Genomic DNA, 17078 nt, shown 5'->3' with positions numbered 1-17078 from the left:
AAGAGGAAAGGAGCAACATGCAAAAGTTTGGGCACCGCAAGAGATTTGAGCTCTCAGATAACTTTTACCAAGGTCTCAGACCTTAATTAGCTTGTTAGGGCTATGGCTTGTTCACAGTCATCATTAGGAAAGGCCAGGTGATGCAAATTTCAAAGCTTTATAAATACCCTGACTCCTCAAACCTTGTCCCAATAATCAGCAGCCATGGGCTCCTCTAAGCAGCTGCCTGTCACTCTGAAAATTAAAATAAGTGATGCCCACAAAGCAGGAGAAGGCTATAAGAAGATAGCACAGCGTTTTCAGGTACAGGTTTCCCCCGCCATCCGAAGGTCGAGCATTCCTATGAAATGGTTCGTAAGCCGGAATGTCGTAAAGCAAAGAAGCAATTACCATTTATTTATATGGGAAAAATTTGTGAGCATTCGCAGACCCAAAAATAACCTACCAAATCATGCCAAATAACACATAAAACCTAAAATAACAGTAACATATAGTAAAAGCAGGAATGATATGATAAATACACAGCCTATATAAAGTACAAATACTTCTCTACAATCATTGCCTGCGCTGTTCTCCATAGCGAAAATCTCACGCAAGCGCTCTCGGCAGAAACACTCTCTCCAGTAACCTTTAAGCTATGAAGCTACCAAATCATACCAAATAACACATAAAAATACACAGCCGATATAAAGTAGAAATAATGTATGTACAGTGTAGCATCACTTACCGGAATTGGGAAGACATCGAGCATATTGATGATGGTGTGTTAGGCTGAGTCGTCAGAGGCTGGGGTGGTGCAGTGGCCCCCACCCTCCGGGCAGCGAACCGATTCCGATCCGCTAAGAATGCAGGGGTACAGCGGTAGCCAGGACGTACCCAGCACATCTTTAAGAAAAAAGCTGAAGTAAACAAGCTAATTAATTAGGTGCCACCCAGCAAGTAAATGTCAGCCCAGATCAGGGGCAATGCAATCGGCAATTGCCTCTGATCTGAGCCGACAATTACGTCCGGACGGCACCTAATTAATTAGCTTGTTTATTTCGGCTTTTTTCTTAAAGATGTGCTGGGTGCGTCCCAGCTGCCGCTGCATTCTTCGCAGATCGGTATCTGTCCACGGCCCAGGGGTTGGGGTGGTGGGACACTGGGGTGTCATCTCGTCGTCCGTTTCTATCAGGGCAGGCTTGTCATCTTCTTCTACGTCTGCCTGCCTCGATGTCGAAGGTCGAGGTTCATCGTCTGCTGTGACTGATGTGGAAGGCTTGCTTGACTGCTTAGCCTCGCGCATTTTTCTATCATACAGTTCTTTGTAAGCACTCAAACCATCTTGCAAATATGCCCTAAACCTACGTACCCTTCCAAAATTAAAGTCGTACTTCATCATTGCAGCGAAAGTCTCAAGCAGTTGCTTCACGTTCAGTTCCCGGATGACTTCATTTTCGGTCCGTTCGCTACTGCATTTGGTTTCGATCGTTATCCTTTTCTCTTCCAATTGCATCAGCTCTTCATCTATCAGTTCTTGGTCATGGGATGCCAAAACCTCTTCAACATCATCTTCGTCAACTTCCACAAGCCAAACTCACTTTGTCCTTACTTCATTCACCACGATCGAAACGCTTAATTATGTCTAGTTTTACGTTAAGTGTCACACCCTTATGAGCTCTTTTAGGCTTTTCCGATACCTTAGAACTCATCTTGCTAACGGCTGCTCACAGGCACGTGTTTAAGCAATGCCAGCTAGAATGCAGTTCTGGGGGAGGAGCAGCTGCTCGGGGCGCGCGCTGCCTTTTATCGTAACAGTGAAAACACCTTCTGTTAGCGAAAACAGGTAACTAATGTAGGTCTTTCGTAACAGTGAGGTTTCGTAAAGTGAACGTTTGAAAAGCAGGGGACACCTGTAGCTGTTTCCTCAGTTTGTAATGTAATTAAGAAATGGCAGTAACAGGAACGGTGGTCAAGTTGAGGTCTGGAAGACCAAGAAAACGTTCCAAGAGAACTGCTCGTAGGATTGCTAGAAAGGCAAATCAAAACCCCCGTTGGACTGCAAAAGACCTTCAGGAAGATTTAGCAGACTCTGGAGTGGTGGTGCACTGTTCTACTGCGCAGCGACACCTGAACAAATATGACCTTCACAGAAGAGTCATCAGAAGAAAACCTTTCCTGCGTCCTCACCACAAAATTCAGCTTCAGAAGTTTCCAAAGAAACATCTAAACAAGCCTGATGCACTTTGGAAACCAGTCCTGTGGACTGATGGAAGTTAAAATAGAACTTTTTGGCTGCAATGAGCAAAGGTATGGTTGGAGAAAAAAGGGTGCAGAATTTCATGAAAAGAACACATCTCCAACTGTTAAGCACGGGGGTGGATCGATCATGCTTTGGGCTTGTGTTGCAGCCAGTGGCATGGGGAACATTTCACTGGTAGAGGGAAGAATGAATTCAGTTAAATACCAGCAAATTCTAGAAGCAAACATCACACCATCTGTAGAAAAGCTGAAGATGAAAAGAGGATGGCTTCTACAACAGGATAATGATCCTAAACACACCTCAAAATCCACAATGCACTACCTCAAGAGGCGCAAGCTGAAGATTTTACCATGGCCCTCACAGTCCCCCAACCTAAACATCATCGAGAATCTGTGGATAGACCTCCAAAGAGCAGTGCATGCAAGACGGCCCAAGAATCTCACAGAACTAGAAGTCTTTTGCAAGGAAGAATGGGCGAAAATCCCCCAAACAAGAATTGAAAGACTCTTAGCTGGCTACAGAAAGCATTTATAAGCTGTGATACTTGCCAAAGAGGGTGTTACTAAGTACTGACCATGCAGGGTGCCCAAACTTTTGCTTCGGGCCCTTTTCCTTTTTTGTTATTTTGAAACTCTAAAAGATGGAAATAAAAAAGTAATCTTGCTTAAAATATTTTAAAAATGTGTCATCTTTAACTTTATGCCTTTTGGAAATCAGGTCCTCTTTTACTCGCTTAGCTATTCACAGTAACAGAAATTTTGATCGGGGTGCCCAAACTTTTGCATGCCACTGTATGTTGGGAGTTGGAAGCATGATGACACTTGCAGGCTGCCCCCAGCTCAACCTCGGACTGTGTTCGACATTGATGCAAACAAAGCAATCAGTGTCTAAGATGCAGGGATACGCAGTCCCGCAGTAACTGAAATGCTCCCGCGCACATAGCCTTTGTTGCTGCGCAGCTGGAATGTTCTATTATATAATGTTTTATTAAAGTGCTGCACAGTTTTCAGGCCGTGTAAAAATTTCCTGTTCAGAGCCAATGGTTGGTCCGTGCAGCTGAGGGTACATTGAATGTATTTTCATGATGTATTTTCAATGTACATGTGACAAATAAAGCTGGTTCCTCTGCAATGCCACACCAAAGACCATCTCCTTTCCATGATGTGTGATCTTACATGCATCTCTCAGCAGTGAAAGCCCTCAAGCCTACAAAGCACAGCAGAGAAAGTACACCTTCATTTACTGAAGATTGTCAGATATGCAGTCCACTACACAGCAAGAACAGAAGCCTGACCTGACCTAATTTCTCACATCTTATCGATGCAAAATACCTAGGCGACTGAGATCAGCAGCTTCAGCAGTGAGCAGGGAGGGATTAACAGCAGGTCTTTCCCAGCCTGCATTGCTCAATACCATGGCAACTGCTGCCATTGTGGAAACTTCTGCAGGACCATTAGATATAGGAGCAGAATTAGGCCCTTTGGCCCATCGAGTCTTCTCCACCACTTTATCATGTTTGATCCAAATTTCCCTCTCTGCCCCAATCTCTTGCCTTCTCACCGCATCCCATGTCCTAACCAATCAAGAACCTATCAACCTCTGCCTTAAATATACATAAAGACTTGGCACCACAGCAGCCAGTGGGAACAAATTCCACAGATTCACCACTCTCTGGCTTAAGAAATTTTCCTTGTCTCTATTCTAAAAGGACACCCCTCTGTTGCGAGACTGTGTCCTCTGGTCTTAGACACCCCACCATAGGAAACATCTTCCCCACATCCAATCTATTGAGGCCTTTCACCATTTGATAGGTTTCAATGAGGTCATCCCTCATTCTTCTGAATTCCAGTGAATACAGGTACAGAACTATCAAATGCTCTTCATTTGACAAGCCATTCAACCCTAGAATCATTCAAATGAACCTCCTCCGAACCCTCTCCAATTTCAGCTCATCTTTCTAAGATAAAGGACAGCGAATCCGACATGGTTGTCACAGTAGGCAGTAAAGCCACATCAACTATTATTAGTTTTGTATTCCCTGCATGGTTACTCATTGAGGAATACAGCACGGAGCAGACCCCTGGATTAACAGGTCCATGCCAACGACAGTGTCCACCAAGTTAGTCTCATTTGGACCCTATTCAACTAAATCCCCCCCCCCCCATCCATTGCACTTATCCAAATGTCTTTCTACTGTTGTTCCTCTGGCAACTTGTTCCTTCTGCATCTGAAAATTACTCCTTGGGTCCCTTGTAGATCGTTCCCCTCTTACCCTAAACTATAAACCCTAGTGCTCCCTTTCTAGTCACCTGGGGAATTAAAAAAAAACTGTGCACATTCACCCTATCTAAGCCCCTCCCGATTTTATACACAACTGTGAGTTTGCACCCTCTGTCCCAGACATTTCACAGAATAAAGTGCTAACCTGCTCAATCTTTCCCTATAACTCAGGCCTTTGCGTCCTGGCAGTACCCTCATAAATCTTATCTATTACTTGTAGCTTATAGAAGGAGCTTGCTGCTACAGTATAAACCATGTGATCATAAGACATAGGAGCAGAATTAAGCCATTCAATCCATCGAGTCTGAACTACTATTCCATCATGGCTGATTTATTTTCCCTCTCAGCATTGTTCTCCTACCCTCTCCCCGTAACGTTTGACACCTTCACAAATCAAGAATGTATCAACCTCCATTTTAAATATTCCCAATGACCTGACTGCCATGAATTCCATAGATCACCACCATCTGCTACTGAAATCCCTCCTCATCTCTGTTCTAAAGGAAAGTTCTTCGATTCTGAGGCTATGACACCTGGTCCTAGACTTCTCCACTTAAGGAAACATCCTCCCCACATCCATTCTGTCTAGGCCTTTCAACTTTCGATAGGTTTCAATGAGATACCCCCAGCCCCCATCATTCTTCTGAACTCCAGCGCACATAGGCCTAGAGCCACCTAACACTCCTCATATGTTAACCCTTCCATTTCTAGAATAATTCTCGTGAATCTCCTTTGGATCCTCTCCAACGCCAGCACAATTTCTCTCAAATCTGGGGCCCAAAACTGCCCACAGTAATCCAAAGTAAAGTCAACACTTACCTGGAGTGAGAAGCAGGGAGCCATCTGGTGTGAAGGTGAGTCGGCGGAAGAATGACTTCATACCATCATCGTGGAATATTCGATAGCTCTTGGTCTGATATTAATTCAAAACAACAAAACAGGAAATATATCTCAATTCTCAAAATGACGAAACCTGAAGTAATTTTCCTTTAAAAAAAAGCAATCTCTTACACTAAGTTCTTAGGTCTCACAGAAAATACTATAAATAAAACAAGGTCAATGAGAAGGCAGATAAGATATCTAGAGATGGCAGATGCTGGAAATCTGCAAAAGAAAAGAGAAAATGTCCCCTGCAGGGGACATTCTGCAGGTCAGGCAGCATCTGCGGGAAGAGAAACTGTTAATGTTTTAACATCTGAGACCCTGTGCTCAGTTTAGTTGCTTCATTATAGTAAGGGTGTGGAAGCTTTAAATGGTGCGGAGATTTGCCAGGCTGCTGCCTGGATTACAGAGCATGTCTTATGAGGAAAGACTGCGCTCTTAGGAGCGAAGGAGAATGAGAGGTGACTTGATATGAGTGTATATGATAAGAGAGATACACAGAGTAGACAACCAACGTGGAAATGCGAATACGAGAGGGCACACACTGTGATTGGATTAAAGTATAGGGAGGATGTCAAAAGTAGTGTTTTTTTTAAATGGAGTGTTGGGGATGCATGGAATTTGCTGCCAAAGATGGTGGTAGAGGCAGATACTTTAGAAGCATTTAAGAGTCTTAGATAGGTACTTGGATGAAAAAAAAATGGAGGGCATGTAGGGGGGCAGGCCTAGGTTGATCTTGGAGGTTAAAAGGTCGATACAACATTGGGGCCGAATGGCCTGTACTGTGCAGTAGTGATCTATGTTCTAGCTCTTTATGAGTAAGGAGATAACAGGTATGACCATAAGAAATAACTTTACAGACTCCTTTTGAAGTTGGCAGATTAACTAAAGGCTCAAAACCTGCTGGAATGATTTCGACAAGGTGGCCGGCCTCATAAACGCAGAGAACACTGACAAACTACGGAGGGAAGAAAGTTAATAAGCAGCCGGGTCTGGGTGGGCTCTGGTAGTCTACCAATGGGCTTGCCTTTGCCATCTGATGTGTGGACAGTACTAGCTGCCAGGGACCCCTGTTGTGCCTGCTCGGGGTCGAGAACTACTTGCTGAGCTAGTTTACAGGACCAGGAGCCGTGCACAAGCTGCAGCCTCAGTAACACCAAATAACACACTCCACGTTAAATACACTTGCTGCAGCCACTGAAAACAGGTTATTTCATATAATGAGAATTTCTGTTCAATCCAGGAGGCTCCAGAATGGGAATTGATTATTCATCCAACTAGTGGATTGTGCCTAGGGCAATAGTAAAAAATCATTTCCCCTTTTATCTCAACATCCTCTCTCCAAATCCCACCTTTCGTTGCCAAATTGTTACTTGTGGGATTGTCATAGAAATCAGGACTGGGCCCTCCGTATTTCACAATTTATGTTTTTTTTAATAAAAGAGGCATTTAGGGAGAGACACACATGAACCAACAGAGAATAATGGGAAGTGGAGAGACGATGGGCAGGCAGGTGGGATTAACTTAATTTAGCATTGTAATTCACACAATAATGATGGGCCAAAGGGTCTATTCCTTGCTGTCCTGTTTGAAAGGGGCTTCTTTTTCACTCATTTTTGGTCCTGACGTAAGGTCTCGACCCAAAACATCAACTGTTCATTCCTTTCCATAGATGCTGCCTGACCTGCTGAGTTCCTTCGGCATTCTGTGTTGGGAAATGTTATAAAAATTCTGAGATTTATAGATTGGACTGTAGTTCGAAGTAACTGCACTTCATATTGGCCTCTTTCAGTTCTACGTTTTCTTTGTGTTCTCATCCATTCTTTCTTGTTGCCGACTGGTGGGCTGGGTGTTTGGGTGATATGATAGTTTTTGTGCGGGAGAGGTGTTGGGGGGGGGGGTGGGAGTTGAGATTTGCAAGTTTTGTTTCGAGCCGGGGGAGGGAAAGATTGATATGTCTTTCAACTAGTTTTATGCATTTCTGTATGCTATGGCTATCTGGAGAAGACAAATCTCACAGTTGTATTCTGCATACATACTTTGATAATAAACTGAACCTTTGACCTTTGGATTTCCAACATCTGCAGAATTTCGTGTGTCTTTTTCTACGTACGATCCTAGGTGGGAAAATGAACTCACAGACTGATGCAACAATAAGTCTGTCCTTAATTCTTACACTCAATAAAATTTGGGAGGACAGTATTGGACGTTACCTTCTGATACCATCTGGCCAGAGTCTGAGCTGTAACTGCATACTGATTCCTTTCTAACAGTTTGGAGTGCAAGTACATTTAGCTAATGGGATATTTTCACATGGTTTACAGCTGTTATGTAGGTTTCACCGCACAGGATTGGAAAAAAACTGCAGGGGGTTGTAAACTCAGCTTGCTCCATAATGGGCACTAGCGAGCACCTCCATCACAGCACTTCCTCTATCGAGGGCATCTTCACAAAAAGTGATGGGTGCCACCTTTTTGAGACATCGTTAAGGCCGCACATCACCCAGGACATGCTCCCTTTTCACTACTACCAGAGAGGAGGTAAAAGAGCCTGAAGATACAAACTCAACACTTTAGGAACAGGTTCTTCCCCTCCATCATCCGATTTCCGAAAGAACAACAAACCCATGAATACTACCTCATATATGTTTGCTTTTGTAATTTACAGTGTATATTTTATGTATTATACTGTACTGATGCCGCAAAACAAACTGCATGTCATATGTCAGTGATAATAAATCCGATTCTCTGAGGCAATTTGGTTAACAACGCTCCCCTCGGCCTTAAATGTCTCCATTCTCTGTATTGGATATGAGATAGGGATCAGAAATTTTTAATTCAGAACTTTATTTTCTATACTTTTTTTTAAATTTAGAGATGCAGTTCTTCCAGCTCTTCAGGCCATACCACCCATCAATAACCCCAAATTAACGCTAACCCAATCACGGGACAATTTACAATGACTAACTAACCTGCCCGTTATGTTTTTGGACTGTGGAAGGAAACTGGAGTACCCAGGGAAAACCCATGCATTCCATGGGGAGGACATACAAACTCCTTACAGAGGGCACCAGGATTGAACGACAAATGCCCCAAGCTGTAATTGTGTTGCACTAACCGCTACGTAATAGAATTTAAGCTACATGTAAACCTAATTTTTGCGACAGGTTGCCAGTGAGTTCAAGATGCAGTCAAGTCTCTGCAGGGTGGATAATTAGAATCATTAGCTCAATTTCTCCGTTTAAATAAAATTGTAATTGTTTTATTACTACCACATAACGATAATTATAAACCTGATTCTGATTCTTTCAAGTGGTCCTACTGAGTGCAGTTAGCAGTCTAATTACGTGGTTCCATGTGCATTGGGATAAACAGTAGACAGTGTGTTGTCTCAAAACATTTCCAGATCATTAAATGGAAATAAAGGTCTTGGTCTTAGGTTCTATTTTTAAAGAAATTTTATTGTATGATCTTCTGAGGTTGAGCCCCTTAATCCTTGCCTACTGGGTAGCATGCGTGCTTAGCCTACTGTTCTACTCTCTCTCTCTCTCTACACGTTGATGGCTGTGTGGCTATGAGCATCCTGGAGGATACCTCTCCACGTACCTTTTCAACAACTCCTGTAAAGTTTCTTTTGTACGTACTGGGCAACACCAGTTTCTCTAGAAGACCGGGTTTACAGGTGACACAACAGAGTCGCGGTTGGTACATCGCTTCACAGCACCAGCTTTCACCAATCAGGATTCAATTACGCACTGCTGTCCGTAAGGAGGTTGTATGTTCTCCTTGTGATCGCGCGGGTTTCCTCTGGGTGCTCCAGTTTCCTCCCACATTCCAGCGACGTACAGGTTAAGGTTATGTGTGCATCATATTGGCACCGGAAGTGTGGCATTTGACGATTAATTGTATGTTACGGCATTCATGTGACAAATAAAGCTAATCTCTCCCTATCCACCCTAAGCACCAAGACTGCTACTCTTCGCAATACTTCGCAATTCCCCAGACAGATCCTTTACTCCTAGTTGAAGGAAGGTCAACGAGCCCCTAGTGGGCAAAGGAAATACTTCAAAAATAACACCAAGATCAATCCGAAGAAATTCAATTTTGGATCTAAAGACTAGGAAGACATTGCATTCAATAGATGCACCTGGAGGAAATGTGTTCAAGATGGAGCTGTGCTACACGAGAACACCCTCCGCTGTGCTGCAGAGAATAAGCAACAGCTATGAAAGGAGAGACTGAAAAACCAAAAGACCCAGCCGCTAACACAACCACCACTTACTCTTGTCCACACTGCACCAGAATATGAGGATCCTGGATCGGTCCCCACAGCCTCCTTAAGACCTACCAATAGACAACCTCTGAAGAGAACATCATACTCGACTCGAGAGATCACACCGCTATTTGCAATGTAGGAAACACAATCAATTTGCAGTTCATACATGAAGGTCACACAAACAACAATGGAGCAATATTTTAGTAGTCTAAAAGCCTTTGTTCTGAGGGTTAAATATTGGCCAGGAAATTAGAGATAATTCTGCCACTTGTCACAAAGAACCGCACAGATCATCAAGGGCCAAATCAGAAGGCCAAAACAACAGATACAAAATGCTGATGGAACTCAACAGGTCAGGCAGCATCTACATAAAGGAATAAACAGTCAACCCTTCAATGAAACTGGAAAGGAAGGGGGCTGAAGCTTTGGCTGGATGTCTTCGCAATGAACACTCCTTTAAACAACAATTGGAGCTCCGTGACCAGATTATTCAAAGTCATAGTCATGCAACAGCACAGCACAGATCCTTCAGCCCATCTAGCCTATACCACACCATCATTCTGCCTAGTCCCATTGACCTGCATCCAGACCACTACCCTCCATACCCCTCCCATCTATGTACCCATCCAAATTTCTGGTAAATATTGAAATCAAACTCCACATCCACCACTTCCACTGGCAGCTCGTTCCACATCCTCACCAGCCTCCAAATGAAGCTCCCCCCCACCATGTTCCAGTTAAACATTTCAACTTTCATCCTTAACCCAGGACCTCTCGTTCTAGTCTCATCTAATCTCAGTGGAAAAAGCCTGCTTGTATTTATCCTATCTATACCCCTTAATAATTTTGTATACCTCTATCAAATCACCTCATTTATAGCAATTAGTGTGTCCATTAAATCAAAATGTTTATTAAAGACTAATTTTCTGCCACAAGGGGTCTCCACAGACATGACTTGAGAGCTGAGACTATTGGTAAAAAGTAGCTTGTGAAAGATTTAAACCTCCCCAGGTCTCCATTTTATGTTGTTCCTAATCACTGATGGTGAATCTGCGGAACACATTGGGTATATTTAAAGCGGAGGATGATAAATTCTTGATTAGTTGGCATCAAATGTTACCGGGAGAAGGCAGGAGAATGAGGTTGAGGGGGAAAATAAATCAGCCATGATGGAATAGTGGAGCAGATTGATGGGCTGAATGGCCTAATTCTGCTCTTATGTCTTATGGTCTAAAATGCTGGCATTACTCAGCAAGTCTGGTAACATCCATGGAAAAGAATAAACAGTTGAGACCTGAAGAATGTTGGCTCAAAACGCGACTGTTTCTTCCATTCCATAGATGCTGCCAGACTTGCCGAATTCCTCCAACATTTTGTGTGTTGTTTTGGCCCTCTGATCTGGCTCTTGATGATCTGTACAGTTGTGACGAGTGGGAGAACTACCCCCTATTTCTTTGCCAATATTTAACCCTCAGAACAAAGGCATTTAGACTACTGAATCATATTGCTCCATGGTTGTTCGTATGACCTGCAAATTGATGTACTTCCAAGTGTGATCTCTCGAGCCTTGAGGAGGACTTCATAGAATGCATCCGTGATGGCTTTCTTGAACAGCATGTTACTGAACTCACAAGGGAACGTGCCATCTTAGATCCTGTCCTGTGCAACGAGACAGGTAAAAATAGTGATCTTGTAGTTAGGGATCCTCTTGGAAAGAGTGATCACAGTTTGACTGAATTTCTCATACAAATGGAAGGTGCAACAGTTCAATTTAAAACCAGTGTATTATGCCTAAACAATGGAGACTACTATGGGAGGATTTGGCTCGTGTAGACTGGGAACACAGGCTATACGATGGGACAGTTGAGGAACAGTGGAAGATTCTCAAGGAGATTTTGCAGCGTGCTCAACGGAAGTATATTCCAGTTAAAAGCAAGGATAATAAGGGTGGGGAGAGCCGGCCTTGGATAACTAAGGAACTAAAAGAAGGCATCAAATTAAAGTTCATGCATACAAAGTTGCCAGGAGTAGCGGAGAACTGGAAAATTGGGAAAACTTTAAAAAGCAACTAAGTACCGCTAAGCAATCAATAAAGACAGGGAAGCTAGATTATGAAAAGAAAGTAGCACAAAATATAAAAATGGATAGTAAAGGCTTTTATAATTATATAAAGCAAAAAAGGGATGTACTGGCTATGAACCTCCACTAAGAGCAGGTTGATTCCAGAGATGAGGGGGGTAGACTATAAGGAGAGATGGAGTTGCCAGGGACTGTACCCGCTAGAATTCAGAAGAATGAGAGATCTTATAGAACCATATAGAAGTATGAAAGGGATAGATAAGATAGAGGCAAGGAAGTTGTCTCCACTGATAGGTGAGACTAGAATGAAGGGACAGAGCCTCAAGATTTGTGGGAGTAGATTTAGGTCAGAGATGAAGAGGAACTACTTTTCCCAGAGAGTGGTGAGTCTGTGGAATTCTCTGCCCAATGAAGCAGTGGAGGCTACCTCAGTAAATATATCTAAGGAAAGGCTGGATAGATTTTTGCATAGATGGGGAATTAAGGGTTATGGGGAAAAGGCAGGAAGGTGGAGGTGAGTCCATGGCCAGATCAGCCACGATCTTATTGGATGGCGGAGCAGGCTCGACGGGCCAGTTGGCCTATTCCTGCTCCTATTTCTTATGTTCTTATGAGCTGAGTATGATGTTCTCTAAAAGGATTGTCTACTGGTGGGTCCTCACATGCAGGTAGACACCAATTCCGGGATCCTCATAGTCTGATACAATGAGGGCAGCTCCTTTCACAGCTGCCGTATGTTCTCCACGGCACAGCGGTGCATCTTGTATGCCTCTTTTCTTCCCTCTGTTAGGACTTACCTCTCCATCACAACCAGCTGACATCTTGCTTACGTTAAAGGCTACTTTTTTGGTCTGTGTGCTGTACACACGCATTACCCTGCAAAAACAAAGCCACAGGTCTTTCAATAATTTAGCACTGAATCCTTCAATTTAATCTAACGTCAAAAAACAGAAACCATGAAAATTTAAAAAATATATACTGACAAATAAAATTAGAATATTGATATTAAAATGAACACAGTTAATGGAAAGGTCAAAACTTCGGCCAACGTCAAGAAGCCTTTTAACTTGACCTTGCGCCAAGTATCAGTGTTCATTATGGAAATACCTGGGTAATGAACTCTACTTTACAGAATAAACCAATCTAATCAATTTGTGGAACTGATAAATTACAAGCATTGCTGAAGGAGCTGGAGATAAGTCATCCATGTTAACATAAAACTTGGAACATTACAGCACAGTACAGGCCATTCAGCCCACAATGTTGTGCTGACCCATTAACCTACTCTAGATCAAGTTCACCCTTCCCTCCCACACAGACCTCCATTTTGCTTTCATTCGTGTGTCTAAGTCTCTTAAGTATTTCTGATGTATCTTCCTCTACCATCATCCTGGGGGCGCATTCCAAGCACTTCCCACCCTATGTAAACAAAAACGTTCCCTTAACATTCCCCTTACACTTTTCTCAACACCTTAAAGTTATGCCTACACATTTTCACCCAGGGAAAAAGTATCTGGCTATCCACTTGATCTATGCCTCTTACCATCACTGGGGTGGCACGGTAGCGTAGTGGTTAGCACAATACTTTACAGTACCAGTGAGCCAGGTTCAATTCGTACCGCTGTCTGTAAGGAGTTTGTATGTTCTCCCTGTGGCCATGTGGGTTTCCTCCAAGTGCTCCGGTTTCCACCCACAGTCTGGTTGGTAGGTTAATTGGTCATTGTAAATTGTCCCATGATTCGACTAGGGTTAAATCGGAGGATTGCGAGGCAGAGTGGCTCACAGGGCCAATTACGTACTATATCTCAATAGATCAATAAATCCCATGTATATCTATCAAGACAACTCTCATCTTTCTTCGCTTCAGAGAGAAAAGCTCAGGCTACCCTTATAAGACAAGTTCTCAAGTCTAGGCCAAGCCTCCTCTGCACTCTTAAGGTTGATAATATTAATCCTTTCAAACAGTCAAAGTCCTTTCGAGGGGTACAAGATACTTACAATCCTTCTCTTCTACAGTACTGAAAAACGAGGATTGCAAACCTCACCACTTTGGTAAAATGGGATAGAAATTGAGGAAAGGGAGCTCTAACACTGTGGAACACCAGCTGCAGAAGAGGTCAGCCTCTTTGGAAAATCTGTGACTAGATTCAATTATTATTTATTATTTTTCATAGAGACAGAACACAGTAACAGGCTCTTCTGGCTCCGCAGGCCCTTGCCACCCATTATAGACATGAGCAATTAACCCACTAACCCATACAACTTTGTAATGTGGGAGGAAACCAGAGCCCCCGGAGCAAACCCATGCAGCCACAGGGAGAATGTACAAACTCCTTACAGACAGTGACAGAATTGACCCAGGGTTCTTGGCGCTGTAACAGCATTATGCCAACCGCTACGTTACCATGCACGAAGTAAATTTTAAAAAAGTGACCAAGGCTGGGAAGGGAATGTTCTGCAAAACCGAAAGGAGATGAGTAACTCCATTAATAAAGGAAAAGATAAATGTAGTGATGGGAAGTGTGATTAGTGCTACTTGTCATATGTACATTGAGACATACAGTGAAATGCATTGTTTACATCAATTACCAGCACAATCTGAGGATATGCCAGGGGCAGCCTGCAAGTGTTGCCATGTTTCTGGCACCAAATAGCATGCCCACAACTTACTAACCCTAACCTGTATATCTTTGGAACATGCAAGGAAACTGAAGCACCCGGAGGAAATCCACAGAGTCATGGGGAGAACGTACAGTCCTACTTTTTTTCACTTTTCTTTTTGCCCTATAATATATATTGCTTACTATAATTTAGTTTTATTATTATATATTGCAGTGTACTATAGCCGCCTAACATCAAATTTCTCACCGCATGCTGGTAATATTAAATCTGATTCTGATGTTTTGACATTTACACAACAAATAAAGTTTAATCTTTTATCCCAAGGTATTCAAGGAAGTTGTCCTGGGGAATAGTACATACATTGGTGGTCATTTTCCAACTTTCTTTAGATTCTGGAAGAGTTACTAAGGTAACTAATTTAACCCAATACTTAAAAAAAAGGGAGTTAGAGAGAAAACTGGGATATATACACCAATCAGTTTGCTATCAGTGACAGGGAAAATTTTAGAGTCCATTATGAAAGGAGGAGGAAAAATTAAATTGTCCTTACCGGTCACAGCTAAGTGTTGCGATGTACTGCCCCAAAGGATCCCATGTAACACCTTGCACATAGCTCTTGTGTTCATTAAAGATTGACAGCTTTATCCCTGGAATGATTGATGGACACAGTTAATGATTCAGGGCAACTGTAGCATAATCAAGTTTGCCAGTCATAAGCAATAAGTGCTTTAAATCACTTTTCAGTTATAATAAAACAGCAATCACATTATGCTCTCCCATGCATTTCCAAACCAGAAACACAAGAGATTCTGCAGACGCTGGAAATCCAAGCAACACACACAAAATGCTGGAGGAACTCAGCATGTCAGGCAGCATCTATGGAAATGAATGAACAGTCAACGTTTCGGACCTCCTCTATCAGCTTCGTGAAAAAGGGTCCCGGCCTGAAAAAGTGACTATTTATTCATTTCTAAACCAGAGACACTTAGTGCATACATCAGAGAAATGGAGAGTTTAGTCCAGGAGAAATTCAACACAGTATATGTGACACATCATCCATAATTCTTCACGTGGCCAGATTGTCAAGTTCTTCACAATTGACATAGGCAGGAAGGGGAATTTGGTAAGAAGACACTGATAGGTGGATGCATTTTTAAACCATTGCCTTGTCAGTCTGAATTAAGTAAAACAAACTCTCTGCTTTAAATAGCGATAAAGTGCCTGTATGAAATAAGGTGGCTTAGACTGCGGATGGTAACATCAGAGACGAAAATTTAAAATGCACCAGTTGGATTAAGTTGGACTTTTACAATCAGTGTGCCATTAGGACCACATCTAAACTCTTAATTCCATGAGATGGGTCAGCTAAAACAAGGTCCGCCAACAAAGGAGACCAGACAGAAGGAGCATCCTACAGGTGTATCTGTGCTAGTGCCAGGGACACTACAACCTGACTCAAATGTAACATGAAGCGCCCTCCTGAAAAATGCTACTTGGAAAATTTAAAGAAATGTCAGGACTTGAGGATCTTGGTGCTGCCCTCCAGTGTTTGCTCGGTGGAAGACTAGCTGGAGCAGGACAAATGGAACCGCAGCATCTGAAGTACTTTGTACTAAAGTAAAGCATACCGATGTGATATGATCTTAAGATATTTTTACTCGATTTTTAGTTCTTATTAAAAGAGGAATCAAGGATGCAAGTCTTCCCTTTGATTTAGTAATCACCTTTGCCTTTCCAGTGACCAAGGAAAAGATATTAAGGTAGGAACAACAAGGAGGGCAAGATTAAATAATCAATCAATTTCTTTAAGAAAGGCAACTTTTGATCAATTTATTCCTACCTTTAATAATGTCCCACATAATGGCTGTGTTGTCAACAGATCCAGACACCATGTGATTTCCATCAGTTGTCCAGCAGATATCGTACACGTCTTCTATGTGCCCTCTGCAAGAAACACACAAAATATATATTATCAATAAAAACAAATTCCAAAAATTCACCTCTAAGGGACAATGGCTATTTCCAGAATTACATTTATTCAGTCAGTTTTTCACAAGACCCCAAAAGATACCGGAGCAGAATTTGGCCATCTGGCCCAGAGAATCTGCTCCACCATTTCATCATGGCTGATCCATTTCCCCTCTGCTCTACCCATAACCTTTCACGCGCCGGCGGCTTATCAAGAAGCTGGCAACATCCACCTCAAATACAACGACCTGGCCTCCACATCTACCTGTGGCAACAAATTCTACAGATTCTGGGTAAAGAAATGCCTCCTCATCTCTGTTCTAAATGGGCATGCCTCTATTCTGAGGTTGTGCCATCTGGTTTTAGACTCCCCTACTATGGGAAACATCCTCTCCATTATCTACTCTACCTAGGGCTTTCAACATTCAATAGGTTTCAATGAGATCCCCTCTAAATCTTGTAAATCCTAGTGAGTACAGCCCAGAGCCATCAAATGCTCCTCATTCGATAAGCCTTTCAGTCCTGGAATCATTTTTGTGTACCAACTTTGAACCCTCTCCAATGTCAGCACATCCTTCTTGGATAATGCTCATAATATTACAAATGATTGCCTCAAAAAGCCTCAGCATTACATCCTTGCTCTTATATTCTAGTACTCTCAAAATAAATGCTAACATTGCATTTGGCTTCCTCACCACCGACTCAACCTACAAATTAATCTTTAGTGAAT

At 42.6% G+C, this 17078-nt stretch overlaps 1 protein-coding gene across 1 annotated transcript in view; it reads right to left on the bottom strand.

Moving 5' to 3' along the window:
• chaf1b (chromatin assembly factor 1, subunit B) overlaps positions 1-17078 on the bottom strand; it is a 60592-nt gene that overhangs the window by 28808 nt on the left and 14706 nt on the right. Inside the window, exons 5-8 of the mRNA XM_063049790.1 lie at positions 16221-16324; positions 14931-15027; positions 12556-12634; positions 5342-5435 (exon numbers count right to left, since the gene is read on the bottom strand). Of these exons, the coding sequence (XP_062905860.1) occupies positions 5342-5435; positions 12556-12634; positions 14931-15027; positions 16221-16324 (374 nt within the window). The remainder of the gene's footprint in view (positions 1-5341; positions 5436-12555; positions 12635-14930; positions 15028-16220; positions 16325-17078) is intronic.

Source organism: Mobula hypostoma, chromosome 6, assembly GCF_963921235.1.
Source record: "Mobula hypostoma chromosome 6, sMobHyp1.1, whole genome shotgun sequence".
Classification (NCBI taxonomy): domain Eukaryota; kingdom Metazoa; phylum Chordata; class Chondrichthyes; order Myliobatiformes; family Myliobatidae; genus Mobula; species Mobula hypostoma.
This window is presented reverse-complemented; position numbering and strand designations above follow the sequence as displayed.